The sequence below is a fragment of the Brassica napus genome, chromosome C1 (assembly GCF_020379485.1).
Source record: "Brassica napus cultivar Da-Ae chromosome C1, Da-Ae, whole genome shotgun sequence".
NCBI classification, from domain to species: Eukaryota; Viridiplantae; Streptophyta; class Magnoliopsida; order Brassicales; family Brassicaceae; genus Brassica; species Brassica napus.
In genome coordinates, this window is record NC_063444.1 from 5,575,743 (window position 1) to 5,601,364 (window position 25,622).

Below are 25,622 nucleotides of genomic sequence, written 5' to 3' on the forward strand. Positions count from 1 at the left end.
TGAAGATATTTTCTGTACCGGTTCGGTTTACATGCACCAAACCGGTTTAATTTTATCTTCCCGGTTCGCTCAACTGAATATTCAAATAAGTGTTATCTTCTTTTCAACTAGCGAGCGAAGTTGACCCAACACACAGAAACAGAAAGTACGTCATACTAAAACATAAATAAACAAGAGTAGCCAATAGTTCTCAGATTCTTATTCCACATTATATAAAGGGGGTTTCATTATTGAGTTTCTAAACCAGTTTTTCTTTTTAGTTTCCATAAATTAAGATCACTTGGTAGTATTGTTTCCTGTAGTGACGGGAGGCCAAGACCCTCCAGCCATCACAGCTTCGATCTCCCACGTCTCCCTTGGAACATTCGTCATGTTCTTGCAGCCATTCGCAGTAACGACCTACAAAAAAAATCACAAAGATAATTTAGACATTATTGTTGTGTACATACACTTGCACTTGGGAGGGTTTTAGACGTTATATAGTGAATCCACATCATTACCAAATCGCTTTCGATTCTGACACCTCCTATGTTCTTGAATCTCTCTATTGTTTCACGGTTGAAGAACTTGGAAGTTTTTGCGTTTTCCATGGCTGGGACTAGCAATGCCTTGATGAAGTAGCATCCTGGCTCCACCGTTATTACCTTGCATTAGAAACCATTGGGACAATCAACGAAGACGGTAAATGAGAAGAACCAAAAGCATTTTTACTTGAAGCAATTAGCTTTTTACCATTCCTTCAAGGAGATCTCTTGCAGTGCGTAATGACTTCAGTCCCGGTTCCTTTGGTCTTTCTACTCCCTTCAAAAAAGAAAAATAAAAGCAACCCAGTAAGAAACCACTGTTATGAGGATAAATTTTAGGTGCGAAAGTGATTTGATGTACCAATGGGTAACCACCGGTATCGTGTGTGTCAATGCCCATGAAGTGACCTAGTCCATGAGGCATGAAAACAGCACCCAAGCGTTCTACCATCATCTCTTCTACATCACTAGGAACAGAGACGAAAAAGGTTAAAATGGAATTTAGAAGAGAAAAGTGAACAATGTTATGCATAGAAAATGTCTAAGAGAGAGAGAGCTACCCAGTGAGGATGGACCCCTTCTTCAGTGACTCAAGGATGATTCTTTCTGCTAACCTGTACATCAAACTTGCTTCAGTTGGTAAAGAAAGCTAAATAATCATATGGAGATTTAATTCAAAATAGACAAAACCAAAGTGAGAATACAAGCTTAAGCTCATAGTCAATCCCAATAGTCACATCTGCGTGCATACTTAAACAGGACTGTATAGCATCTCGGTTATCTTACTTGTGCATATCCACCCAGTTTACTCCTGGCTTCATCGCAGAGATTACAGAATTATGTGCTTTCAGAACAGCCTAGAAAAAAGACAAATCAAAGAACCAAGATAGATATAAAGATTCAAGAGCGTTACTCTGAATAGTGTGCAGAAACAGAAAAAAAAAAGGAAGCACAGAACTATACTACATCCACGTTTAACGAATCTTATGAGGCACTTACATTGTAGATTAGACTCTGGTCACTTGTAAATTTACCATTGACCTGCACAATATTTGATAAATATCAGGCAACACTTGCTCCGAATTACTAGATTTGACTCCTTATGATATTCATGTAAACATGATAAAAACAAGTATGTTCGGTGAAAATACAATTCAGTAACACTCTTAAGAATTTTGAACAAGTACTAGAACCTAAAATGGAAAATTATTAATAGGTTTGACGACACTAGAAAAAGAACTCACGGGGAATGAGCATGTTATGTCAGACGCATAAAAATGGTATTCACCACCCATATCAAGCAATGCCAGATCTCCATCTTCAAAAGTCTGCAAGAAGTAATAAAACATTTTCAAACATGTACTAATGAGAGAGCTAGAAAACAGAAGAAAATTTGCTTTTTTACTCTATCATTTGGAGCTGCAGCGTGCCCATAATGAAGAACAGCACTGCAGACAATTAAACATAATTTTGTTAGTTTTTCAGTAAATACACTTAAAACCCGAGAACAATTATTTCTGCATTTTCAAATATATTAGTAAGATTATCACCAAACTTACCTATTATCCCCTGTCGCGCAGATGCATGTGTACGAGCAGTGCCTACAGCCACCGTACATGTACGTATGATGCAAAAACATACTTTCCATCTGATATTCTTTCATGCCAGGTGTGACTTTCCTCATAACCTTAAGAGAAAAAGACAAAAATAGCACTAAATCAAGTTTTTGTTCCCAAACTAGCACTCAAGGTCAAAAGTCACAAAAATAGCACTTAATGTTTTATCAAAAATCACAAACTTAGGGTTTAGTGTTAAAGGGTGGGGTTTAAGATTTAGGGTTTAGGGTTTAGATTTTAGGGTTTAAGGTTTAGGGTTTAGATTTTAGGGTTTAGGGTTTAGAGTTTAGGATTTAGGGTTATGGTTTAGGATTTAGAGTTTAGGGTTTAGAGTTGAGAAATGAGGTTTTGGGGATAAGATTTCAAATTTTGAAAAATAAAAAAATTAAAATTTTCAAAGGATAAACTTAGAAATGTGCTATTTTGGTCATTTTAGTTTTTGAGTGCTATTTTTGTGATATAAACTTACAAATGTGCTATTTTGGAGATTTGCCCTAACCTTAACGTGGATTGAGAAAAACATGGTTAAAAGCTAGAAACATGAAAGAAAACTGCAAGAAGAGAATAAAGCATGTCCAGATAAAACCCTAAGAGAACCCTAGGTGGGAAAACATGATGAAATGATACAAAGACGATTTTTTTAATAAGCCCATAGAGAATAATATCATTTGTCAATCAACTTTATTCATTTCTCAAAGCATAGCAGTGGGAAAAGGAAACAAATAATTTAATAGAAAAAATGCTAAGAAAATCATCATAACAGACCTCTACATGAGCTTCAGAACTTATATCATTTGCAAATTGCAGTAGTTGAAGCTCCAAACTTGACTTGATAACTCGACATTCCGCCAAAATAGGATGCAAAGTAGTCAAATCAGTCTCAAACTTTTCAATCCCCTGAAATAACACACAAAAATAGTTAAAAAGTAGCACACATGATAATTCAAATATCAGGAAAACACCCATTCCAAATCACCAGAGCATAGCTTTGCCAATAAATCAGAAGAATTTTAATAATCAAGTGCAGAAGAAAAGATGAAAATGCAGAAACCTCAAAGCTGGCAGGTTTCGATAAGTTTCCACTGTCGGTGTTAAGACCATGCAAAATATACAACAGGGGCTTTCCAGATCCCTTAAATTGTTCACTCAAGACTTGGATAATCTCATCAACATAGTAAACCATGTCAACCATATATGTTTCCTGCAGAAAAAGAAATGGCTTAATGTGCATCGAACAAAAACAAAACCGAAACCAAAACCAAAACCAAAGAACTAACCTTAAAGTGGGACAATGGCTTTATCTCCCCTAACCAGACAGCATAATCATCAGGCAACCTTGGAATAAAAAGGATAGACTTCCCACTTCCAATGTCCTTTCAACACCAATAGAGAGGACCAAAATCAATTCACTGGTTAAGCATTGATAAGCGAATCATATGTTCATAGCTACAAAACTCACAATAGCTCCATAGAAATCAGGCTCTCTGACTCCAAACAAGTAAGCAAAATAGCTCTCCTGCCTGCACAAGCCATTTCATATAAGCTATATCATATCTTATTTTCCACCCAAAAAAATTGAAATAGAGAAGAAACTTTGTACGATTTCAATCATCCTTATACAAATATCAAATTGGGACCTGAAGAGCTCGGCGTGATCAGTGCAGTACCGGTTCTTCTCTTCGCCTCCCTATCCGCCAACAAGCAAGAAGACGATAGAAATCACAATTCACCGATAAAGCGTTAGAAGTTGATTCATATACGAGCTACCGAGAGTTACCTGAAGTAAAACGAATCCATCAAGAGGGCGATCGGTGCTAGACAAGTGACGGCGTAGTGAATCGAAGAGCTTCCGCCGGTTCACGGCGTGGAGCTCCATCGGAACCGGTGGAGGAGACAGGGAGGACATGGCGATTTGCGATGATAGTTGATTTTGCTCAATAACTCAGGCTAATTGGCTGATCTAGTTCGACATACATCTAAAACGTTGTCGTTTAAAAGCACAAGGAAAACAAAAGACGTCAGCTTTCCTGATTGTTGAAACGACGTCGTAGAGCATGCATCGGTTTCACCAACTAACCCCGGCCCAATTGGTTGATCTAGCGCGAAATGTCTTAAAACCAACGAAAACGACGTCGGTTAAGAATCAGCGAGGAGTAGATAAAACGACATCGTACGAAGAGTGGGCGTCGTTTAGAGAAGTCACGATATTAGTGGCTCGAATCTCCAATCAGAGTCATTTTCCTCACCGGTGCCGCACCTCTCTATTCCACGGTGAGCTTCCTAATTTCGCCGAGCTTGTTGCAATCTTCTCGCATCAGATTCCCAATTGGGCGTTACAGATCTTACTTTGATTTTAGCTTACTGGGTTTCTTCTCCTGCCTCCCCCCTTGTATATTGTTTGTTCTCGTGGTTGACTTGTAGATCTATATACACTGATCTGTTCCCGCTTCGATAAAGGGTTTCGGGTTTTTGATGTGTATGGTTGATTAACACGCTAGAGCTCCTTCGATCTGCTTCTCTGTAATTGAGGATTAGGGCGTTTGAATTTTAGGTGTTTTAGCTCGATTTTGTTGTGTGAATGTATTGAAAAGTCTCTGCTTTTGAGTTTTGACATTGAAAGTTAGCTCTTTTTTTTTTGTATTTGAAGGATTTGTTTTTTTTTTAAGATGGCATCGAAGTTGGTACAAGTTCAGTCAAAGGCATGTGAGGCTTCAAAGTTCGTGGCTAAGCATGGAACTTCCTATTACAGGCAGTTGCTTGAGAAGAACAAGCATTACATCCAGGAGCCTGCCACCGTGGAGAAGTGCCAAGAGCTGTCTAAGCAGCTTCTGTACACCCGTCTTGCTAGGTTCTTATCTCCCTCTCTTATCTTTCTTCTTAGTTATACAACCATTTCTAGGTTCTGTCAAGAGGATCATTTTTCATTTCCTTGTTTGAGATGCAAATCACCCGTGAATGCTGAGGACATGTGAAACTTGGTGCTGAATTGTGATACCAATTGCTTTATGTTATCTTTACGCTCAGCTGTTTGTCTTGTTTAATTATTTGTCATATGTTGTATGATAGTCAAGCTTAAGTTGATCAATTAATATATCTCTTAGTAAACCCATTTGTGACAATCTTTCTGGTATTGAACTCATACCATCACCACACTGCCATTAGCATTTTATGTGTGGCTATACTTAGTATCTAATATTCTTCAACTTTTTTTATTACAGCATTCCCAAACGCTATGAGACTTTCTGGAAGGAAGTAGACTACGCAAAGAACTTGTGGAAGAACAGATCCGATCTGAAGGTAGAAGATGCAGGAATTGCTGCATTGTTTGGTCTCGAATGCTTTGCATGGTACTGCGCAGGAGAAATTGCTGGAAGAGGATTCACCTTCACCGGCTACTACCCTTGAAAGAGAGGAACAATAACTTGAACAAGATTGTGTAATCTGAATCGGTTTTTTTTTTCACAAGTTTTTCCCTGAAACGGAAAAAAAAAACAGAGTATTTGGATCTGAGAATTTCCTTTTTGCTAAACTCTCTTTGATAAGTTTGAGATTAATAAAGAACAAAAAATTCCAGAGGGAGTTTCTATTCACTTTTTGACCTTTGTTGCGAATACTCTCTTTAGATTAATCGTGCTCGTTTGTTCCAAAAGGTAAGAGAAAAATATATATCGGCAAATAGGAGAACCAATGAGATCTTCCAAGTTCCAAGGAGGTTCAATATTTGGAACATACACTTACTGTTCTTTGTTCATGTTTGTTGCATTTTGTCAGCTTCTTTTTCTGATGGGACTGAATCGAAATCTAACAGGAGAAATGCAGCAAAACCTGCATTGCAAAGAACTGCAACAGTAAGATTGTTTATTTCTTCTTTTTATGCATTCCCTTCGAATCACTTCTGTATATTCTTACATGAAACTATATTTCATCAGTTGTCCACATTAGCTACGGAAAGTACTATGGGATAGGCAGGGCCGTGTCTGACATTTGGCGGACTAGAAGCGAGAATTAAACTATATTTCATCAGTTGTCCGCATTAGCTACGGAAAGTACACTTGTGTTGATCTCAAAGGTTAACTCAATAATAAAGTAATATTTAATCGTTAATGCCAAATATTTGAAATGATCTCTTAATGGAAACCAGTCTTGAGTATAATGATTCTATTTTCCTGTTTGGTTAGGTCATAATGTGTTTATTTGATCATAGATCATAAATACGTGATATATACAAGTTGTAAGAGAACTAAAATCGTGAGCATAAACCCTCACCAGACCAAGCTCGCCTCCGCGTCTCCCACATCAAGCTGTAAACCGTTCAGTATCATCCCTCCTCTAACGTGTCCTCGCCCTCCTTTTGGTCAGAAACCCTAGCTCGATTCCAACATATTAGAAAAAAAACAATAATGGAGGATTTAAACTTTCCGGTAAGTGAAAAAGATACAATAATAATTGTTTTTATCTTCCGATTAATTTTATATATTCTTGGTATTCATTTCTGCAGATCTGCATACTGAAAATGGATCTCCAGTGTTGCGAAGACTTCGCTTCCAGAGTGAAGAAGCGTCTTCGTAAAGTAAAAGGTAACAGTCAAAACTTCCCCTTATTTCAAAATGATTTGAGTTTGACCTAATGCTGTATTAACCAACAGGAGTTTACGCTATTACCATAGTCCCGACCAAGGGTCTCATCTTGGTCTCCGGCACAGCAGAACCTCAGGTACTTATCACAGCCGTCCAAAAAATCGGGCAAACCCCCAAACTCTACGCCTACGAGAAGGACCCAGCCAAGGCTAAGACCCAGTTCGCCGCCTTGCTCAAGCGTTACGCTAATAAGGAGGAGCATAGAGACGAGCCGACACCACCCGCAACTTGCCCGTTACCACCAGTTAGGGGTTTCGGGCATCCGGTACGGCCGATGATGCCGATGTTTTCGTTGCCGCGGACGGTGGGTCCGCCCGGATGGTTGGCACCGGGGGCACTGATGGTAAGGTGCGAGGCGCCGAAGGTTATGCCAAGGAAGGAGCCGGCGAAGTATCCGTTGGATTACTACGATAAGAAGGGTTTCCCTGCACACGACTCTCCTTTCCGTTATTTCAGCGATGATCACGCGCAACCTTGCTCGATCATGTGATTTCATTTCTTTCTTTCTTTTTTTTTGTTTTTAATAGGTGTTTTGATCATTTATGCTCTTTTTTTGCTGCATTGTTTGGTCATTGAATACTAAAATATAATTTGCTAAACACTCTTTGATAAGATATTGCGATTAATAAGAACAGATATTTCCAGAGGATTTGGCTTTTGTTTGATATCAATAACAGCAAACAAAACTAGAGAATGATTAGCTGTTGTGAATAATACTCTGTTTGGATTAATCGTGTTGGTTCCATAAGGTAACAGAAATGACGTTGATACATGACTTTATTCTATTTTTAAGTCTGGTACATGACTACATAAGAGAGGAAGATATCGAGAAAAAAGGAGGACCAGTGAGATCTTCCAAGTTCCAAGGAGTCTCAATCATTGGTTAACAATCACGAACCAGAAACTTCATTTTCGAGAGAAAGATGGTTTACGGTGGTGCTTTGTCACGTTTTGCTTTCGGCTTAGCCACCTTCTTCCTCTTCACATTCGTTCACAGCAAGGTTATAAGAATATCCTTATTGTTCACTGTGTAAAAATGAAGCAATAAGAAACAAGATGGTGGGTTAAGGTCTCAAGACAATGGAGATACCACTACAAGGGACAAACATGCATGGTTGGTTAAGGTCTCAAGACAATGGAGATGCCACTACAAGGGACAAGCATGCATGGTGGGTTAAGGTCTCAAAACAATGGGTTATTAGTTTATCATATCTCATCTACCATTTACCATACTTGTAACCACTATATATATGAGATGTTCTCATAAGCAAATCAATCAAGTGAATAAGATTATCTTTCTTTACTCTCTCTCTCTCTTGTTCTTCACTATGTTCTTTAATTTCTAACATGGTATCAGAGCATCAAAGCTCTTGAACACCAAACTGCTTCCGCAAATCTATTCTATTCACCTTACTCTTTCACTTGTTTGGTTTACTTTCTTCAGAATCTCTTTCATTTTCTTTTACCCAATAGCAAGCAAAGATGGAGCAACACCAGCTAGTGAGGATTCCAGTCACCATGAAGGGTCCTAACTACATTACTTGGTCGAGATTGACCAGGACAGCTCTTGGAGGAAGAGGTCTATGGGAGCACATCACCACAAGTGAGGCCCCAAGACAAATCACCCAAGGAGAAGATGGCAAGGAGGTTGTAGTGGTAGATGAAGGCAAATGGGGTCAGGAGGATCTCATGGTGCTGTCTATCTTGCAAGGCTCACTTGATACTCCTATCATGGAGTCTTACTCACACTGTGAGACTGCAAAGAAGCTATGGGATACCTTATACAAGGTATATGGCAACACTTCAAACCTCACCAGAATATTTGAGGTTAAGAGGGCAATCAACAACTTGCAGCAAGAGGAGATGGACTTCACCAAACACCTTGGAAAGTACAGCCAGTTGTGGTCTGAACTTGAGATGCTGAGACCAAGTACCACTGATCCTAGTACACTAGAAGAGAGGCGTGAGCAAGACAAGGTCTTTGGATTGCTTCTCACACTCAACCCAAGCTTCAATGATGTACTTAAACACATATTGAGAGCTAAAGAGCTTCCAAGCTATGATGATGTGTGTGCTCAACTTTGGAAGGAGCTAGGCTCAGATGGTCTCTTTGGTGGAAAAGAGGAGCTGTCTATGGCAAACAAAGCTGAGAAGATGGAGAGTGCTTCAGGCAACAAAGCACACTTCAAATCAAGAAGAGGAGGAGACAAGTCTGTGACTTGTGAGCACTGCAAGAATCTAGGCCACTCAAAAACCAATTGTTGGATACTCCATCCTCACCTCAGACCTGCTTCAACCAACAGATACAACCAGGCCAAAGCACATGAAGCAAGAGCTCACGAAACCACAATATCAGGCTCCATGCACATAGGAGAAGATGGAAGAGCTATGATCTCAACCACCCACACTGGTGGATCCACATCCCATGCCATGTCTCAGCCATCCCCTGATGATGCCTTCATCCGCAAGTCAGACATTGAAGCGCTTATCAAGGCTATCAATGCAAACTCTGGTAACATCAGTGTCAATGCTTTAAATTCTATTCACAGTGCTTCACATACTACTAGACCTTTGATCATTGATTCTGGAGCTTCTCATCATATGATTAGGGATGCTAGACTGATTAGTGATGTTAAACCTGCTCTAGGGAGTGTAGTGATTGCTAATGGTGATAGAATTCCAATTGAAGGAGTAGGAAACTTGAAACTGTTTGATAAGGAGTCTCAAGCTTTTTATATGCCTACTTTCACATCCAACTTATTATCTGTCAAGAGAGCAACCAATGATTTAAATTGCAATGTTATTTTCAGTCCTAATGATGTGTGCTTTCAGGATATTAAGACCAGGAAGATGCTGGGAAAGGGTGTGAGCAAGGGAGAGCTTTACTTGCTTGAAAACACCAAGCTTTCAGATTTATCTTGTGCTTTCAATTCTGCTTCTGTGTTAGCTAGTGATGTTTTATGGCATGCTAGATTAGGTCATCCTCATTCTCGTGCATTAGGATTGATGTTACCTAATTTATCTTTAAAGAATGGAAGTTGTGAGGCTTGTATTCTTGGTAAACATCAGAGATCTGTTTTCCTTAATTCTAAGACTATTTATGAAAATTGCTTTGATCTTGTGCACTCTGATGTTTGGACAGCACCTTGTGTGTCTAGGGAGAACCATAAATATTTTGTTACATTCATAGATGAAAAATCAAAATATACATGGATCACCTTGATTCAAACTAAAGATAGAGTTTTAGAAGCTTTTATTAACTTCCAAAACTATGTATCTAACCATTTCAATTCCAAGATCAAAATTTTTAGGTCTGATAATGGCGGGGAATACACAAGCACTGCTTTCAAACATCACTTAGCAAAACATGGCATAATCCATCAAACAAGTTGCCCATACACACCACAACAGAATGGAGTTGCTGAAAGGAAGAATCGCCATCTTATGGAGGTTGCAAGGAGCATGATGTTCCATACCAATGTTCCAAAGAGGTTCTGGGGAGATGCTGTGGTCTCAGCATGTTATTTGATCAACAGGATTCCCACCAAAGTCCTCCAAGATATCTCTCCCTTTCAGGTATTAAACAAAATAAAACCTCCAATTGATCACTTGCGTGTTTTTGGGTGTGCGTGCTATGTCTTGATACCAGGGGAACAAAGAAATAAGCTTGAAGCCAAGAGTGCCAAAGGCATGTTCATAGGATATACTCATGCGCAGAAGGGGTACAAGTGCTACATACCTGAATCAAGAAGAGTTATGGTCTCAAGGGATGTTAAGTTTGTGGAATCAAAGGGATACTATGATGAGAAGAATTGGGACAGTCTTCAGGATCTCCCACAAGGATCTTCAGATAGGGCAAACAACTTGAGAATCATTCTGGAAAACCTAGGCATCAGCCAGCCTCAAACAAGCATACCGAGCACTTCACTTATACCTCCAGTTGTGGATGAAGCAGTCCATCCTGATCATGAGGGGGGAAATCAACCTAATTTGCAAATCCATGAAGAAGCTATCATCCATGAGGATGCTATCCATGAAGAAGCTATCCATGACGAAGCCATCCACGAGAAAGCTATCCAAGAAAAAGATATCCAAGAAGAAGTTGTTAATGATCAAGATGGAATGCAACAAGAAGTTCGACCATTAAGGAGGAGTACAAGGGTGAAGAAACCATCTCAGTGGATGGACACCAAAGTATACTTCAACAACAATGCAGTAGCTCATCCTATCCAAGCAACATGTTCTTTTGCGAGACTATCTGAAGAGCATGTAGTCTTCATCAGCAACCTGGATCAAGAGTATGTACCAAAGACTTATGAAGAAGCCATGAAGCATGAAGAATGGAGAGATTCAGTTGGGGATGAAGTTGGTGCCATGATCAAGAATGATACTTGGTATGAAACTGAGCTCCCCAAAGGAAAGAAAGCTGTTACAAGCCGTCTACTCTTCACCATCAAGTACCTTGCCAATGGGAAACCAGAAAGAAAGAAAACAAGGCTAGTTGCAAGAGGATACACCCAAGTCTATGGAGAAGACTATCTCGATACATTTGCACCAGTAGCTAAACTCCACACCATAAGGATTCTACTCTCATTGGCAGTAAACTTGGAATGGGATTTATGGCAGATGGATGTCAAGAATGCTTTTCTTCAAGGAGAGCTGGAGGATGAGGTTTACATGAGGCCACCTCCGGGTATGGAAGACATGGTCAAGCCAGGGAATGTCCTAAGGTTGAAGAAAGCAATCTATGGATTAAAACAGTCACCAAGAGCTTGGTACCACAAATTGAGTACAACTCTCAATGGAAGAGGGTTTGTAAAATCAGAAGCTGATCATACACTCTTCACACTCACAAGCAAGCAAGGAATTGTGGTGATTCTTATTTATGTAGATGATATTATCATCACAGGAAGTGACAAGGAAGGTATTATCTCAACCAAAGTATTTCTTAAGTCTACTTTTGATATTAAAGATTTGGGTGAGCTAAAGTACTTTCTAGGGATAGAAATATGCCGCTCTAAAGAGGGGCTTTTCTTATCTCAAAGGAAGTACACACTTGATCTTTTGAATGAGGCAGGAAAGCTTGGAGCGAGAGTAGCCAAGACTCCACTAGAAGATGGGTATAAGGTGCTGCGTGAGGGGGAGATTGAAGATAAGCCTTATGCTGACGTTAAACACTATAGAAGAATGGTAGGAAAGCTGATATACCTCACCATCACCAGGCCTGATGTATGCTTTGCAGTTAACCAAGTAAGCCAGAATATGCAAGCTCCCAAGATACACCATTGGAACATGGTTGAAAGGATCCTAAGATACCTAAGAGAGGCGCCAGGGCAAGGAGTGTGGATGGGATGCAACAAAAATACAGAGATAGTTGGGTATTGTGATGCTGATTGGGCAGGAGACAGAGTGGATAGGAGATCCACTACCGGTTATTGTACATTCATTGGAGGCAATCTTGTCACTTGGAAGAGCAAGAAACAGAAGATAGTGTCATGCTCAAGTGCTGAAGCTGAATATAGGGCAATGAGGAAGCTCACTAGTGAGTTGATTTGGATCAGAAACCTACTTCAAGACTTTGGTATAGAGACATCAACTCCAATCACCATGCATTGTGATAATCAAGCGGCAATACACATAGCCTCCAACAATGTGTTCCATGAGAGGACTAAACACATTGAGGTGGATTGTCATAAAGTTAGGCAAGCAGTGGAACAAAGGATCATCTTACCCTGCTATACAAGAAGTGAGGATCAACTAGCTGATATCTTCACCAAGGCTGCAAGCACCAAGGTTTGCGAGTTCATACATTCCAAGTTAGGACTCGTAGATTTTTCATCACACTGATCCTCTTAGTCATGAAGTGTTCTACTCTTTTTCCTTGGCTTGGTTTTTATCCCATGAGGTTTTTCCAAGCTAAAGGTTTTAATGAGGGAATGCTTCATGGTTTCCAAGCTTGACCAGTTCCTATGGTCAAGCTTGAGGGGGAGTGTAAAAATGAAGCAATAAGAAACAAGATGGTGGGTTAAGGTCTCAAGACAATGGAGATACCACTACAAGGGACAAACATGCATGGTTGGTTAAGGTCTCAAGACAATGGAGATGCCACTACAAGGGACAAACATGCATGGTGGGTTAAGGTCTCAAAACAATGGGTTATTAGTTTATCATATCTCATCTACCATTTACCATACTTGTAACCACTATATATATGAGATGTTCTCATAAGCAAATCAATCAAGTGAATAAGATTATCTTTCTTTACTCTCTCTCTCTCTTGTTCTTCACTATGTTCTTTAATTTCTAACACACTGTTCATGTTTGTTGCAATTTTGTAAGCTTTTTCTGATGGGATTGAATCAAAATCTAACAGGAGAAATGCAGCAAAACCTGCATTGCAAAGAACTGCAACAGTAAGATTGTTTATTTCTTCATTTTATGCATTCCCTTTGAATTTGGAGAATCAGTTATGTATATTCTTACATGAAATTCCGTTTCTCATCAGTTGTCGGCGTTCGCTACGGAAAGTACTGTGGGATAGGATACTTTGGATGCCCTGGAGAGAAACCTTGTGATGGTCTCGATGCTTGTTGCATGACCCATGATAATTGTGTTGATTTAAAAGGTTGATTTGGTCATAATGTGTTACATGATCATGGATCATATGGAACCTTATTGTTTACATGAAGTTGTAACAGAAGCCTTTTGTTAATATGATTTTCTTCAGGTATGACTTACGTTAACTGCCATAAGCAATTCCAGCATTGCGTTAACAGACTAAGCAGAGCAATCAAACAATCTAATGGCACAAAGGTTGGCTTTTCCACAAAATGCCCTTACTCGAAGGTGATACCAACGGTGTACAATGGCATGGATTATGGAATTTTCTTCAGTAAGATAGGTAAATTATTGAGCTCTTTGTGTTTATTCATGTTGATGCATTTGATTACTATTGAAATGTAACTCACTATAACTAACATAAGAATAAATCTTGAGCAGGTAACATTTTTAAACCTCGGGTGCCAGGAAAGGCCCCCAGGGTGGAGGTTAATCTTGCTCGGAGTAAAGCGGACACAAAGGATGGCCTTGGAACAAAAGTTGCCATTCAGAGAAAAGAAAGATCTAATGTTACTGCATCTTTAAACCAAAGATGAGCTCTTCTACTTATCGATCATCTTATACAATGACTCATACATCAACTCTCGATTTTGTAAATTCGGTAAAGTCGTTTTCATGAGACAATTATAAAATAAAAAGACTGAAGTTTCCAAGTCAAAATCAGTTAACAATTAATGGATTGACATATGTATGTTATCTGTTACTTTATAGTTTTTTTTTTTTTTTTTGCTAAATTATAAATATCATATAAATGAAAGAAAAATTTTACACAAGCAAGATCTTAAGTTTGAACACATCTTGGCAAAAAAGAATAAAAACAACATGGATCAACCACATCCAAACAGTTGGATAAAAAGCCATTTAAAACTCTATCTAATCCATAAAGCCATAAGTGAGCTAAAATGTTTTTTGGTTCTTCTAGAGGAGATTAAATTCCTCAACTCCCTGTCAAGAGAAATGAAGACGGTTGTAGCAGACAGGGCAGTAGCATTGTGAATCAGGTTATTCCTCTGATTCCATACATGAAAGATCACCGCTTGAGAAGCCAGCTTCCTTAGCAGGACCTTCCTCTTCGACGTAGCTGTTCGGATCCAGGATAGGAGCTCGTTCCAGTCCGCAAACATCCGCGAGGGAGGGTTGCATCTAGCGAATACCTGAGTCCATATATCGCCGGTATATGGACAGGAGATAAATAAGTGATCACGCGTTTCCGGGAGAGCTGCGCAGAGAGGGCACGTCGCTGGAATTGCAAGACCCCAAGAGATCAGTCTTGATCTTGTCGGTAGGCGATCGTAGTTCGCTACCCACATCGTGAAGGCGTGCTTCGGCAGAGCCCCTTTGAACCAGACGACATCATGCCAGGCTTGGCTTGGCTGTCTAGGTCTCAGCACCTCCCAAGTAGCCCTAGAGTTAAACACATTCAAAGTACAATCAGGAGTTTTCCATTCAAATACATCATTGACATCATTAGGAAGTGGAAGGGGAATAGTAGTTAAATAAGAGTGAAAGGCCACTTCCTGCTGAGAGCGTGGATGAGGAAACGACCAGGATGAGCCAGAGATAACATCAGCTACCATCGCCTCCTAACGCACACGGAGCGCTCTGGGTCCACCAGCACCTATGTAATTAATTAGCTGACCAAAAGGAGACCACACATCGAATCAGAATCTTGTGGTGACACCATTGCCAATGAAGGTGTTACAGAATTGCAGCGCGAGAGGTCTGAGTTTAAGGATTCTCTTCCAAGCCCATGAGTCCGACGAAGCAGGTTCTATGGTCCAGAAGGAGTTTCCCGTGAGATGAACACTTCTATGCCAATCAGCCCACAGCGAGGGGGAGTTAGAAAGCAATAGCCAGATGAGCTTAAGACCCAAAACTTGGTTCCACACAGTGATACTTCTAATCCCCAATCCCCCCTCCTGCTTCGGGAGACAGACCGTCGTCCAACCAATTTTAGCAATTCCTCTTTTCTCAATATTCCCAGACCAAAGGAAGCGAGCGCAGAGAGACTCAATCGTCGAAATGCAACCCTTCGGAAGAACAAAGGCTGAGACCCAAAAAATTAATCAGCCCAAAAAAGACAGATTTCAGGAGCTGAAGCTGGCCAGCGAAAGAAAGCAGCTTGACAGCCCATGCTTGAAAGCTTCTGGTGATTTTGGTCATGAGCGGGGCGTACTCTGATATTTTGAGCTTCCTGCTCATGAGGGGAAGACCGAGATATCTGATGGGAAAAGAACCAGTGGAGAATCCGTAGCTAGCAATAGCAAGGGATTCACTATGGTCCAGACCCGCAGTAAATAGCTCCGTCTTTGTCGTGTTCATCTCAAGCCTAGACCAAGAAGCAAAATCATCGAGACATTCGGAGATGCCATGGAGGCTGTTGCTGCTACCATAAAAAAATATCATCACATCGTCCGCAAACATCAGGTGAGATATCTTAAGATGCTCAGTTCTTGGGTGATATCTGATGTTACCATCCTCGTATCTCGATAGTAGTAGCCGTGATAAGCACTCCATAGCCAACACAAAAAGGTACGGAGAGAGGGGATCACCCTGCCTCAAACCTCTACTGCTTTTGAAGAACCCACCAGTGGCTCCATTAACAACCACAGAGAAGGAGGCAGTAGTAAGACATTGAGAGATGAGGCTAATGTACTCTTCCGGAATCGCCAAAGCTCGAAGCGACGCGAAAATAAAATCCCATCTTACACTGTCAAACGCTTTCCTGAGGTCCACTTTCAGCATTCCTCTAGACGAGATATTCTGAGTATTGTAGCCATTGACCAGGTCAGTCGCAAGCAGCATGTTTTCTGCGAGAAGACGACCAGGGAGGAAAGCAGATTGCGATTTGGAGATCATCAGCGGAAGAATCTCCTTTAGTCTCGTCGCTGGAAGCTTTGCAATCACTTTATAAACCGTGTTAAGACAAGAGATAGGTCTGAATTCTGACGGATGCGCTGCGTTTGGGGTTTTCGGTATAAGAACGAGATTCGCCGTATTCCATTGCTTCAGCAGATAACCAGATTTGAAAAACTCCAAGATGGCTTCGGTGACTTCAGGGCCGACCACTGACCACGCAGCGGTGAAGAACTCCATAGAGTAGCCGTCAGGACCACCCGTTTTATTTTTAGGCAAAGAGAAAAAAGCATCTCGAATTTCCTGAGCTGAGAACTCCTTCACAAAGCCGGCTGCTTGCTCCCCAGAGCATTTAAAATCAAACAATAAGGCAAGATCACTCTGCACAAACATCTGAGGTGAAGTATCACCCCCCAAGAGGTCAGAGAAGAAATCCACACACTGCTCTTGAATTTCTTGAAGAGAGTCAACCCGCTGCCCACTAGCATCGACCAGAAAATGGATACGATTGATAGCCTGTCTAGAAGCCGCATATCTGTGGAAAAGCCGAGAACTGCCATCTCCAAAGGCTAACCAATTAATTCTTGATCTCTGGAAAAAGAAAGATGTTTCAGCGTTAGAGAGCTCTTCCCACTCTCGCATTGCCTGAAGCTCGAACTCCGCGTTGGTCGAGCTGGGTATGGCAAGCATTCTGTTCTGGGCCGAGGTAAGCTTCTCAAGAGCCTGCGCCGTTCTGAGCTCAATACCCGAGTAGTTCAATTTGCTGAAGTCCTTCATACACTTCTTTAACAACTTCAGCTTGCGCGAGACTCTGAACATAGCTGAACTTGTAACATTAAACGAGAACCAGCAGTTGCAAATCATACCAAGAAATTCAGGGCTCAAAGTAATGAAATTATAGAACCTGAACGGCTTCTTGACCCTATCCACAGTAGGATCTAGAGTAATGGAGATAACCGCATGATCCGAGAACTCAGGGCTGCCAAAGTAAGCTACCGAGGACGGAAACTGAAAGTACCAGTCGCTGTTGACAAGAGCTGGATCTAACTTCTTGGCGATCGGGTTCTTTTTATTCTTGTTCCACCATGTGAAGGTGTTGCCTCTGAAGTTAGGATCATCAATATTTGCAGTCAACAAACATTCATTGAATTCTCAGATTCTTCTGTCCATATTGAGGGAGGGGGGCTTAGAATGCTCATTCTGATCTCTTATCTGGTTAAAGTCCCCCAAGATTAGCCAGGGCTTGGTGTCGAGCTGATGGGAAGACACAAGCACTGAAATCTCAGACCACAAACAGCGACGCTCCTCAACATTATTAGACGCATAGATAACATATATAGTGATGGTAGACTGAACCGCAGGCCAAGTTACTTCAACTGTTATCATCTGAAGCGACTTGGATAAGGTAGTAACAAAAAGGGTGGGATGCCAGAGAACCCATATTTTACCCAGCGGAGAAAAGCCATAGTTGTCATCAGATGACCAACCAGGAAAAAGATCCGAGATGAATTTATTTTTCTTCGGTTGCTTTACATGTGTTTCAACCAACGCGCCAAAAAGTGGAGAGTGCTTCCTATACCACTTACGTAATCCGCTGCGGTGACTTAGTTTATTTAAACCGCGTATGTTCCAGCAAAAACGATCAGTCGACATAAGATTAATTGGGTTTGGGGCCCTTGCCCCGGATACCTTTTTGACCTGAGAATTTCTTTATGTTCCTAACCAGCCCGAAGTCCGGCTCATGCTTACTGAACTCACCCTCTTCAAGCTCAGAGTCAGAAGACTCCACATCAGATGAATCCGCCTGAAGGTCAGACTGAGACGAACGCGATGTGCCAGACGGGCTTCTCGGGAACTGGCGACGAGTAGCAGAAGCACTAGATTCACCCCTGACCTTATCCTTATCCGTACCCAACCGAGACTTGATCGCAACCTCAATCATGCTTGTATCAATAGGAGCCCCTGGATTTGTTTTTGTGACTGGTAGCTGATTTGTCTGCTGAGGGACCGCGTTCTGAGCTACTTCCTTTGAGTTATCCACTGCAGCCCATTTCTGCTTCTGCCTCGATCTGTTTCTTCTTGTTTTCCTTCCCCTGACTTCCATTAGAGGTGCTTGAGGACATTTAGCTGCAGTGTGGCCAGTGGCGCTACAGATGGAGCAAGGCTTCGGAGCTGTTGGACAACGCCTAGTGGAATGCCCAATCTCCTTGCAGAAACCACACACTGGAGGCATCCAGGGACTTGAGACAAGAACTCTAGTTATGACCCCAGACTGAAATTGAACGTTCACCGCCTCCGGTAGCGGCTTCCGAGGATCGATGATAGTGAATACTTTCGCAACCTCCAGATTAGTTTTATTAGCTGTCGAAGGGTGCAAGAACTTGGGATCGCCGACCAGACCTGCAATACGCTCCAGCCCGTCCTCATTGAAGAACTGAAGTGGGAGATTCCTTAACTCAAGCCAAATAGGAGCAGACGTGAGTTCCGGTTTGGTTGGGATGATGCCCGGTTCCCATTTATCCACAAACATAGTCTGCCCTTCAATCTGCTACAGCTTCTGCTTGATCACTCTGTTCCTTGTTGCAGCGTTCGGAATCCGAAAGAGAAAAGAGAAGCCTTCCATTTTAGACACAGCAATATCTCTGTACTGCTTGCTCCAGATTCCGTTGACGATGTTGTGCAAGGTTCCCTGGGAGGGAGGGTCAGAGTAGAATTGACCGAGTACAAAAGGTTCCCACGCTTTTCGGTTTTTCTCAATCATAGAGTTCGGGATTTTGAAACAAGCGATAAGTAGAAGAGCTCATCTTTGGTTTAAAGATGCAGTAACTTTAGATCCTTCTTTTCTCTGAATGGCAACTTTTGTTCCAAGGCCATCCTTTGTGTCCGTTTTACTCCGAGCAAGATTAACCTCCACCCTGGGGGTCTTTCCTGGCACCCGAGGTTTAAAAATGTTACCTGCTCAAGATTTATTCTTATGTTAGTTATAGTGACGTACATTTCAATAGTAATCAAAGGCATCAACATGAATAAACACAAAAAGCTCAATAATTTACCTATCTTACCGAAGAAAATTCCATAATCCATGCCATTGTACATTGTACAACTTTCCGAAAAGATGCAAAAGGCAAAAGAAAATTCCATAATCCATGCCTTTTGCATCTTTTCGGAAAGTTGTACAATGTACAATGGCATGGATTATGGAATTTTCTTCAGTAAGATAGGTAAATTATTGAGCTCTTTGTGTTTATTCATGTTGATGCCTTTGATTACTATTGAAATGTACGTTTCTATAACTAACATAAGAATAAATCTTGAGCAGGTAACATTTTTAAACCTCGGGTGCCAAGAAAGGCCCCCAGGGTGGAGGTTAATCTTGCTCGGAGTAAAGCGGACACAAAGGATGGCCTTGAAACAAAAGTTGCCATTCAGAGAAAAGAAAAATCTAAAGTTACTGCGTCTTTAAACCAAAGATGAGCTCTTCTACTTATCGATCATCTTATACAATGACTCATAATACAATGACTAACGAATTCATATAACTATCCATAAAATGAAATGTACCTGATAATAGTAGTCCAGTATTAATGTTTGGGTTGTTAATGACAATCTGTTTAAATTATACTGTATGTGATATATAGTTTTGATTTATGTTCTTGGTGAGTGTATTTTTTTATACATTTCATGTGTTATTTTGAATTTCTCATGTAGTCTTGTGATTGATATTATGGTTATAAATTGCACCGGTCTTCTAGATTATTATCATTTGAAGTTGAAGTCACATATGTCTAAAACGTGAATGACACGATGGTGATGAGCCCTAGTCAAACACTCCTCTCGTTTACTATTTTTAGAACATTCAGCATTTCAGTCTATAAATTATACACGTATAATTTTTTTATTATTAGAAAATAATCTATATTCATCCACTAGAAATTAAAACTTATTTTTTAAATCGTATCATAACTATTCAACTATAGTGTCTGGATGTTCCTGTGTTGTCTTCACATACAAGTCACCGCCAAGCAAAAAAACAACCTGGAAACTGTGAAAGAAAAATCTACAAGTTGTATTGGTGATAATAAAGTAAGGACTCAAAAGGAGTAGACTTTGTACATTTTTGTGTTTCTGTTATATTAATCGCAACTTCGCACGTTGTCTGAGTTATTTTCCATGATGGTGATACGCTGACGATTTTGAGAAACCAAAAAAAAACGAGAAGAGAAGAAGATGAGAGCTCATCGCTCTCTCTTTCTCTGCCTTTTTTGTGCCCTTGCCACCGTCAGTTTAGTTCACGGCCAAAGCCAAACAGGTTTCTTCTTCTCCTCTCTGTATTGTATCCTGAAACTGAGCCCTTCTCAGACTGAGTAAATCTTGAGTTTGTAATCAAAATATTATTGCAAATGCGGATCTTTAATCATGATTTGGAAAACGTTGTACAACTTCTTGTGTGGCAAGTAATCACCCAATGTTCTTGAAAGTTGTGATATAACCTTTCTTGTGTGGGAAGTAATCTCTCTTTCTCCCCCTCTGATCCAGGTTATATCAGCATCGATTGTGGAGCACCTCTTAAAGGTATCGAGAGAGACATTGTCACTGGTATCAGCTACACCTCCGACGATGATTTCATCACCACCGGCGTAAACTTCAACGTCTCTAAAGAATACAATTACCCTAAAAACCCTAACTTACCCTACGTTCTTGCTGATTTAAAAGCTTTCCCTCAAGGAAACAGAAACTGCTACTCCTTAAAACCTTCAGATGCAAAAGACAGTCTCTACCTCATCAGAGCTTCTTTCATGTACGGAAACTACGACGGTGGTGTCAACGAAAAGGCCTTGCCCGAGTTCGATCTTTACCTGAACGTTAACTTCTGGTCGACAGTGAAGTTCAAGAACGCTTCTGAGAAAGTCTTTAAAGAGATCCTGACCTATACAGAGTCAGAGTTTTTATACGTTTGCCTTGTGAATAAAGGTAAAGGAACTCCTTTTATCTCAGGCTTGGAGCTAAGGCCAGTGAACAGCTCAATCTACAATACTGAATATGGAAGAAACGTCTCATTGGTGTTATACCAAAGATGGGACATAGGATACTTGAACGGAACAGGACGGTACCAAAACGATGTGTATGATCGTATCTGGTCTCCTTACACTCCCGTTTCTTGGAATTCAATTAGAACAACTGGGTACATCGATGTTTTTCAAAGCGGTTATAGCCCACCTGATGAGGTTATCAAGACAGCTGCTTCGCCTAAAAGCGAAGATGATCCAATGGAACTGTCATGGACATCAGATGATACAAATGCTAGGTTCTACGCATATCTTTACTTTGCGGAACTCGAAACGCTTAAGGCTAATGAGAGTAGGAAGATGGAGATATGGTGGAACGGTTCCCCTTTTTCAGAAGATCCTTTCATTTCTCCTTTTGAGTATTCAACGACTCTGTCTGCTTCAAGATCATTTACTGGTGATCACTTGATATCTCTTCAGAAGACAGAAGATTCAACACTTCCACCAATGCTCAATGCCATTGAGATTTTTACAGCGCAATCTCTAGATGAATTTTCCACCGCGGTAGAAGAAGGTGTGTGTTTCATGATCTTTCTTATTCTTGATTTTCTAGTGAAAATTTACATTTTATACAACGTTAATGCAGTTTACGCGATAGAAAACATAAAATCTCTTTATAAAGTCAAAAAAGTTTGGAGTGGTGATCCTTGTGCTCCAAGACTATACCCTTGGGAAGGTGTTGGATGCATCTACAATAATAACAATCATCATATCAAGTCTTTGAATCTTAGCTCAAGTGGGTTACAAGGACCAATAGTAATGGCGTTTAGAAATCTCTCCCTTCTTGAGTCATTGTAAGTATAAGACTTACATATTTCCACTACTTTATTCAGACTAACTGTTAAGAGACGTATGCATTGTTCCCAGGGATTTATCTAACAACGATCTACAACATAATGTGCCTGAGTTTTTGGCTGATCTAAAACATTTGAAATCACTGTAAGTGAGCAGACATATATATATATATATATAGCCTTGATTTATTTTAGTTATGAATTTGTCTATTTACATGTTACTTTTGCAAGGAATTTGAAAGGAAATAACTTCACTGGGGTTATCCCAAAATCTCTTATGAAAAAATGGCAGGAGGGTTTACTTGCACTCAGGTAATGTTTTCTAGCGTTTTAAAGAAAAGTTATTCAAATCAAGTACTTTCTAACTCCGAATCTTGTTGATTTTGCTGTCTTTCTGTCTCTAGTGTGGATGACAAAAACCGTTGTAACTCAAGCTCATGTCAAGAAAAGAAGAAGAACAACATGGTAGTGCCAATAGCTGCAGCCACATCAGTGATAGTTCTCCTTGTGGTTTTGCTGATCATATGGATCATACTAAGGCAAAGAAAAAGAGGTGAGGAGTTTTGGAATTTTTACTTCACGGTTATAAATTTGAAGTTGGTTTTTTCTGAAAAAAAAAATGTTTAGTTTCAGGAGCCGATGCAGGACCAGGACCAATCCCCCCTCCAGGAAAGAGAAGGTTTGGAGAAAATGCAGGACCAGGACCACTCCTGCCCTCAGGGAAGAGAAGGTTCACATATGATGAAGTCTCTAGCATCACAAACAACTTCAATAAAGTGATAGGTAAAGGAGGGTTTGGTATTGTCTACCTTGGCTCCCTCGAAGATGGAGCTAAAATTGCTGTAAAGATGATTAAGGATTCTTTATCTACAATACCTAATGTAACATCATCATCATCGTCATCAACACGAGCTTCCAAAGAATTCCAAACCGAGGTAATCTAAAGATCACACAAAAAATACTTGTCTGATCTGATGAAACTGTTTCTTGGTTGCTGAAGTGTAAAATGTTATGCAGGCAGAGCTTCTTTTGACAGTCCATCACAGGAACCTAGCATCGTTTGTTGGTTACTGCGACGATGAACGCAGTACAGCTCTCATCTATGAATACATGGCCAATGGCAACTTGCAGGATTATCTATCAAGTGAGAAAGCAGAGGATCTTAGCTGGGAGAAGAGACTCCATATAGCCATTGACGCTGCACAAGGTTGGTTTCCGAGATATCAAACCCGGTTTAGTCTGGTTCAGGTGTGAAACATTTGTTTTCCACTTGGCAGGGTTGGAGTATTTGCACCAAGGTTGCAGGCCACCAATAATACACAGAGATGTTAAAACAGCAAACATTCTATTAAACGATAACTTGGAAGCCAAGATTGCTGATTTTGGGGTTTCTAAGGTCTTCCCTGATGACGATCTCACCCACGTAGAGACTGCTGTCATGGGCACTCCCGGCTACATTGATCCTGAGTACGTTTCCTTTTACACATCACCGGTTTAGTTTAGCCAATATATATCACATGATCAGTCGGTTTATTTGATCTAGGGTTGGCTAATCCTGTTATAGAAATAAGATTTGGAATTTATAAGATATCTAATAGACTAAATACATTTCACGTGTGCATGCATGGTGACAGATACTACAGAACGTTCATGTTGAACGAGAAGAGCGACGTGTACAGTTTCGGGATCGTGCTTCTTGAACTCATCACCGGTCAGCGAGCCATCGTGAGAACAAAAGAGGGAGAAAAAATAAGCGTCATCCACTTCGTCGAGCCTTTCTTGGAGACTGGAGAGCTTGACGGCGTCGTGGACCCGCTGCTTCACGGAGACTACTCACCGGACTCAGCATGGAAATTTGTGGAGGTGGCAATGTCTTGCGTCAGAGAAAGAGGGTTTAACAGACCAGCAATGAACCAGGTCGTGTCTGAGCTACAACAGTGCTTAGCTGCTGAGCTGGCTCATGAGCCAGAGAGATCATCAGAAGGAAATGGTGACAGAGAAGTAGACTAAGCAAAAAAATTTATTTGACAACTAAGGAAAATTAATTAAAATGATGTTTGATCGTTTATTCTCTTTTTGTGTGTGTTCATATATATGATTGATTCTAATTTCTTTAATACTCTATTTTAATTTATAAATTCCCTTTGTGTTTTTGTTTATGAGAGATATATATATAATATATATATATATATAGATAATTAAAATAGCAAGTTTTGATTCTAATTTCTTTAATACTCTATTTTAATTTATAAATTCCCTTTGTGTTTTTGTTTATGAGATATATATATATATATATATATATATATATATATCTATTATTAAAAGAGAAGTACCCATTTAAAAATACCATTAAGTTTTCTAGCTTATTTACAATTCCATGCCACTGAGAATTAAATTAAACTATATATTTTAATGCTTGTCTTTTCCAGTTAAATTAATGAGTTTTCCTTAATCAAATTTAAACTTAATGTCATTAAATAAACCTACCTATTTTAATGCTTGTCTTTTCCAGTTAAATTAATGAGTTTTTCTTAATCAAATTTAAACTTAATGTCATTAAATGAACCTAAAAATACATCATATTTAACGTAGTTTATTACGTACGAGTACGGCCCAATAATGAACTTGAATTTTATTTTTACGAAAACGTGAATCACTTGACTTTTGTAATATTTAAAATATATTAACTACAATATAACAAATGCATATAACCTACCTATACTTTAGTTTGAAATGATCATGTTCAAGTTTTATATAGTTAACTTATATCATGCATCGATCGATGTACAATATTCAATCCATATATAGTTTTCGTTTTCTTTATAGGATGTATCAACCAACCAATCATCCCATTGATTTTCTAAGCTTTATAAAAAAAATCAATAAATACAAACTCAAAATCCAATATCTTCTATTAATCAAAACATAATATCTTCAATGTCGTATCTTTAATGTACCTATTAAATATAGAAACTGTAACCATAATTACACTAATTATAAGAATATATTTGATTCCAACCAATTGATCTATTACTTCAGTAATTGATTTGCTTGCAGAAAAGGAAACAATAAATTTAAAATTTATAAGAATATAAAGATATAGAGATTCCCACCAATTGTCTATATTTGCGTATGATTTCCGCATAATAAGTTTCAAATTGAACATTGAAAAAGATAGAGAGATTTTTTTTAATCTTTTACCGACACAAACTTAAACAAAACGAAGAGTTAAATATAATTTTTTTTGTTACACTTCCCGGAAAAAATGGTTATAACATGGGCTTTCATAATATGGTCTTTTAACATATTAATGTTATGGACATTTAATAATTATCTTGACGAAAAATAAAGACTATAAATAATTTATTATTAATAAAATTATGAAATTATTTACAATTTGATGACTAATTCATCGCCTTTTTTTATATGTTAATTGTTTCATAGAAGTTTAAAAATCATTTTATTTTCTTTAAACATGTATAACTAATTTATAATCTTTTATGCCATACTA

The 25,622-nt window shown here is 39.6% G+C and overlaps 5 protein-coding genes and 1 long non-coding RNA gene across 7 annotated transcripts; 3 read left to right on the forward strand and 3 right to left on the reverse strand.

The window, feature by feature from the left end:
- Window positions 1–135: 135 nt before the first annotated feature.
- On the reverse strand, window positions 136–4,130 carry LOC106397628 (xaa-Pro dipeptidase). The gene is made up of 16 exons (XM_048745384.1): window positions 3,918–4,130; window positions 3,778–3,827; window positions 3,600–3,660; window positions 3,418–3,513; window positions 3,192–3,341; window positions 2,906–3,037; window positions 2,084–2,211; window positions 1,930–1,972; window positions 1,769–1,852; window positions 1,524–1,565; window positions 1,311–1,381; window positions 1,085–1,138; window positions 886–991; window positions 733–801; window positions 501–644; window positions 136–399 (listed from the first exon to the last, which is right to left on the reverse strand). The coding sequence occupies exons 1-16, from the start codon at window positions 4,044–4,046 to the stop codon at window positions 277–279; spliced, it is 1,482 nt and encodes a 493-aa protein (XP_048601341.1). The 5' UTR covers window positions 4,047–4,130; the 3' UTR covers window positions 136–276.
- Window positions 4,131–4,246: 116 nt separating this feature from the next.
- Window positions 4,247–5,730, forward strand: LOC106397800. 2 transcript variants are annotated; one of them, XM_013838513.3, is made up of 3 exons: window positions 4,247–4,411; window positions 4,788–4,988; window positions 5,359–5,730. In XM_013838513.3, the coding sequence occupies exons 2-3, from the start codon at window positions 4,807–4,809 to the stop codon at window positions 5,543–5,545; spliced, it is 369 nt and encodes a 122-aa protein (XP_013693967.1). In that variant the 5' UTR covers window positions 4,247–4,411; window positions 4,788–4,806; the 3' UTR covers window positions 5,546–5,730. The 2 variants fall into 2 exon arrangements, with proteins under 2 accessions (XP_013693967.1, XP_013693908.1); XM_013838454.3 differs by having other exon boundaries at window positions 4,283–4,411; window positions 4,807–4,988.
- On the reverse strand, window positions 5,602–6,937 carry LOC125580617. Its single transcript, XR_007318357.1, has 3 exons — window positions 6,802–6,937; window positions 6,407–6,504; window positions 5,602–5,965 (listed from the first exon to the last, which is right to left on the reverse strand). It is a non-coding gene; the product is annotated as an uncharacterized LOC125580617 (long non-coding RNA).
- Window positions 5,753–8,085, forward strand: LOC106397720 (heavy metal-associated isoprenylated plant protein 42). The gene is made up of 5 exons (XM_013838375.3): window positions 5,753–5,988; window positions 6,070–6,209; window positions 6,319–6,561; window positions 6,639–6,717; window positions 6,786–8,085. The coding sequence occupies exons 3-5, from the start codon at window positions 6,541–6,543 to the stop codon at window positions 7,265–7,267; spliced, it is 582 nt and encodes a 193-aa protein (XP_013693829.2). The 5' UTR covers window positions 5,753–5,988; window positions 6,070–6,209; window positions 6,319–6,540; the 3' UTR covers window positions 7,268–8,085.
- A 6,179-nt stretch (window positions 8,086–14,264) lies between these two features.
- LOC106355839 lies at window positions 14,265–14,972 on the reverse strand. The gene has a single exon (XM_048743589.1). The coding sequence runs from the start codon at window positions 14,970–14,972 to the stop codon at window positions 14,265–14,267; it is 708 nt and encodes a 235-aa protein (XP_048599546.1).
- Window positions 14,973–19,922: 4,950 nt separating this feature from the next.
- On the forward strand, window positions 19,923–24,886 carry LOC106355830 (probable LRR receptor-like serine/threonine-protein kinase At4g29180). Its single transcript, XM_048745386.1, has 9 exons — window positions 19,923–20,560; window positions 20,788–22,111; window positions 22,185–22,256; window positions 22,343–22,423; window positions 22,516–22,664; window positions 22,739–23,046; window positions 23,129–23,318; window positions 23,389–23,578; window positions 23,746–24,886. The coding sequence occupies exons 1-9, from the start codon at window positions 20,479–20,481 to the stop codon at window positions 24,119–24,121; spliced, it is 2,772 nt and encodes a 923-aa protein (XP_048601343.1). The 5' UTR covers window positions 19,923–20,478; the 3' UTR covers window positions 24,122–24,886.
- Window positions 24,887–25,622: the final 736 nt, after the last annotated feature.

Excerpts from the sequence above, each read along its gene's own strand:
- LOC106355839 (XM_048743589.1), bottom strand. The coding sequence starts at position 14,972 with ATGGTAGCTGATGTTATCTCTGGCTCATCCTGGTCGTTTCCTCATCCA.
- LOC106397628 (XM_048745384.1), bottom strand. The coding sequence starts at position 4,046 with ATGTCCTCCCTGTCTCCTCCACCGGTTCCGATGGAGCTCCACGCCGTG. Across the intron at positions 3,342-3,417 it reads AGCCATTGTCCCACTTTAAG|GAAACATATATGGTTGACAT; the intron begins GTTAGTTCTTTG and ends CTTTTTCTGCAG. Across the intron at positions 992-1,084 it reads AAGGGGTCCATCCTCACTGG|TGATGTAGAAGAGATGATGG; the intron begins GTAGCTCTCTCT and ends CTCTGTTCCTAG.
- LOC106397720 (XM_013838375.3), top strand. The coding sequence starts at position 6,541 with ATGGAGGATTTAAACTTTCCG. Across the intron at positions 6,562-6,638 it reads TGGAGGATTTAAACTTTCCG|ATCTGCATACTGAAAATGGA; the intron begins GTAAGTGAAAAA and ends TCATTTCTGCAG. Across the intron at positions 6,718-6,785 it reads GCGTCTTCGTAAAGTAAAAG|GAGTTTACGCTATTACCATA; the intron begins GTAACAGTCAAA and ends ATTAACCAACAG.
- LOC106355830 (XM_048745386.1), top strand. The coding sequence starts at position 20,479 with ATGAGAGCTCATCGCTCTCTCTTTCTCTGCCTTTTTTGTGCCCTTGCC. Across the intron at positions 22,424-22,515 it reads GAGGGTTTACTTGCACTCAG|TGTGGATGACAAAAACCGTT; the intron begins GTAATGTTTTCT and ends TTCTGTCTCTAG. Across the intron at positions 23,579-23,745 it reads CCCGGCTACATTGATCCTGA|ATACTACAGAACGTTCATGT; the intron begins GTACGTTTCCTT and ends GCATGGTGACAG.
- LOC106397800 (XM_013838513.3), top strand. The coding sequence starts at position 4,807 with ATGGCATCGAAGTTGGTACAAGTTCAGTCAAAGGCATGTGAGGCTTCA. Across the intron at positions 4,989-5,358 it reads CTGTACACCCGTCTTGCTAG|CATTCCCAAACGCTATGAGA; the intron begins GTTCTTATCTCC and ends TTTTTATTACAG.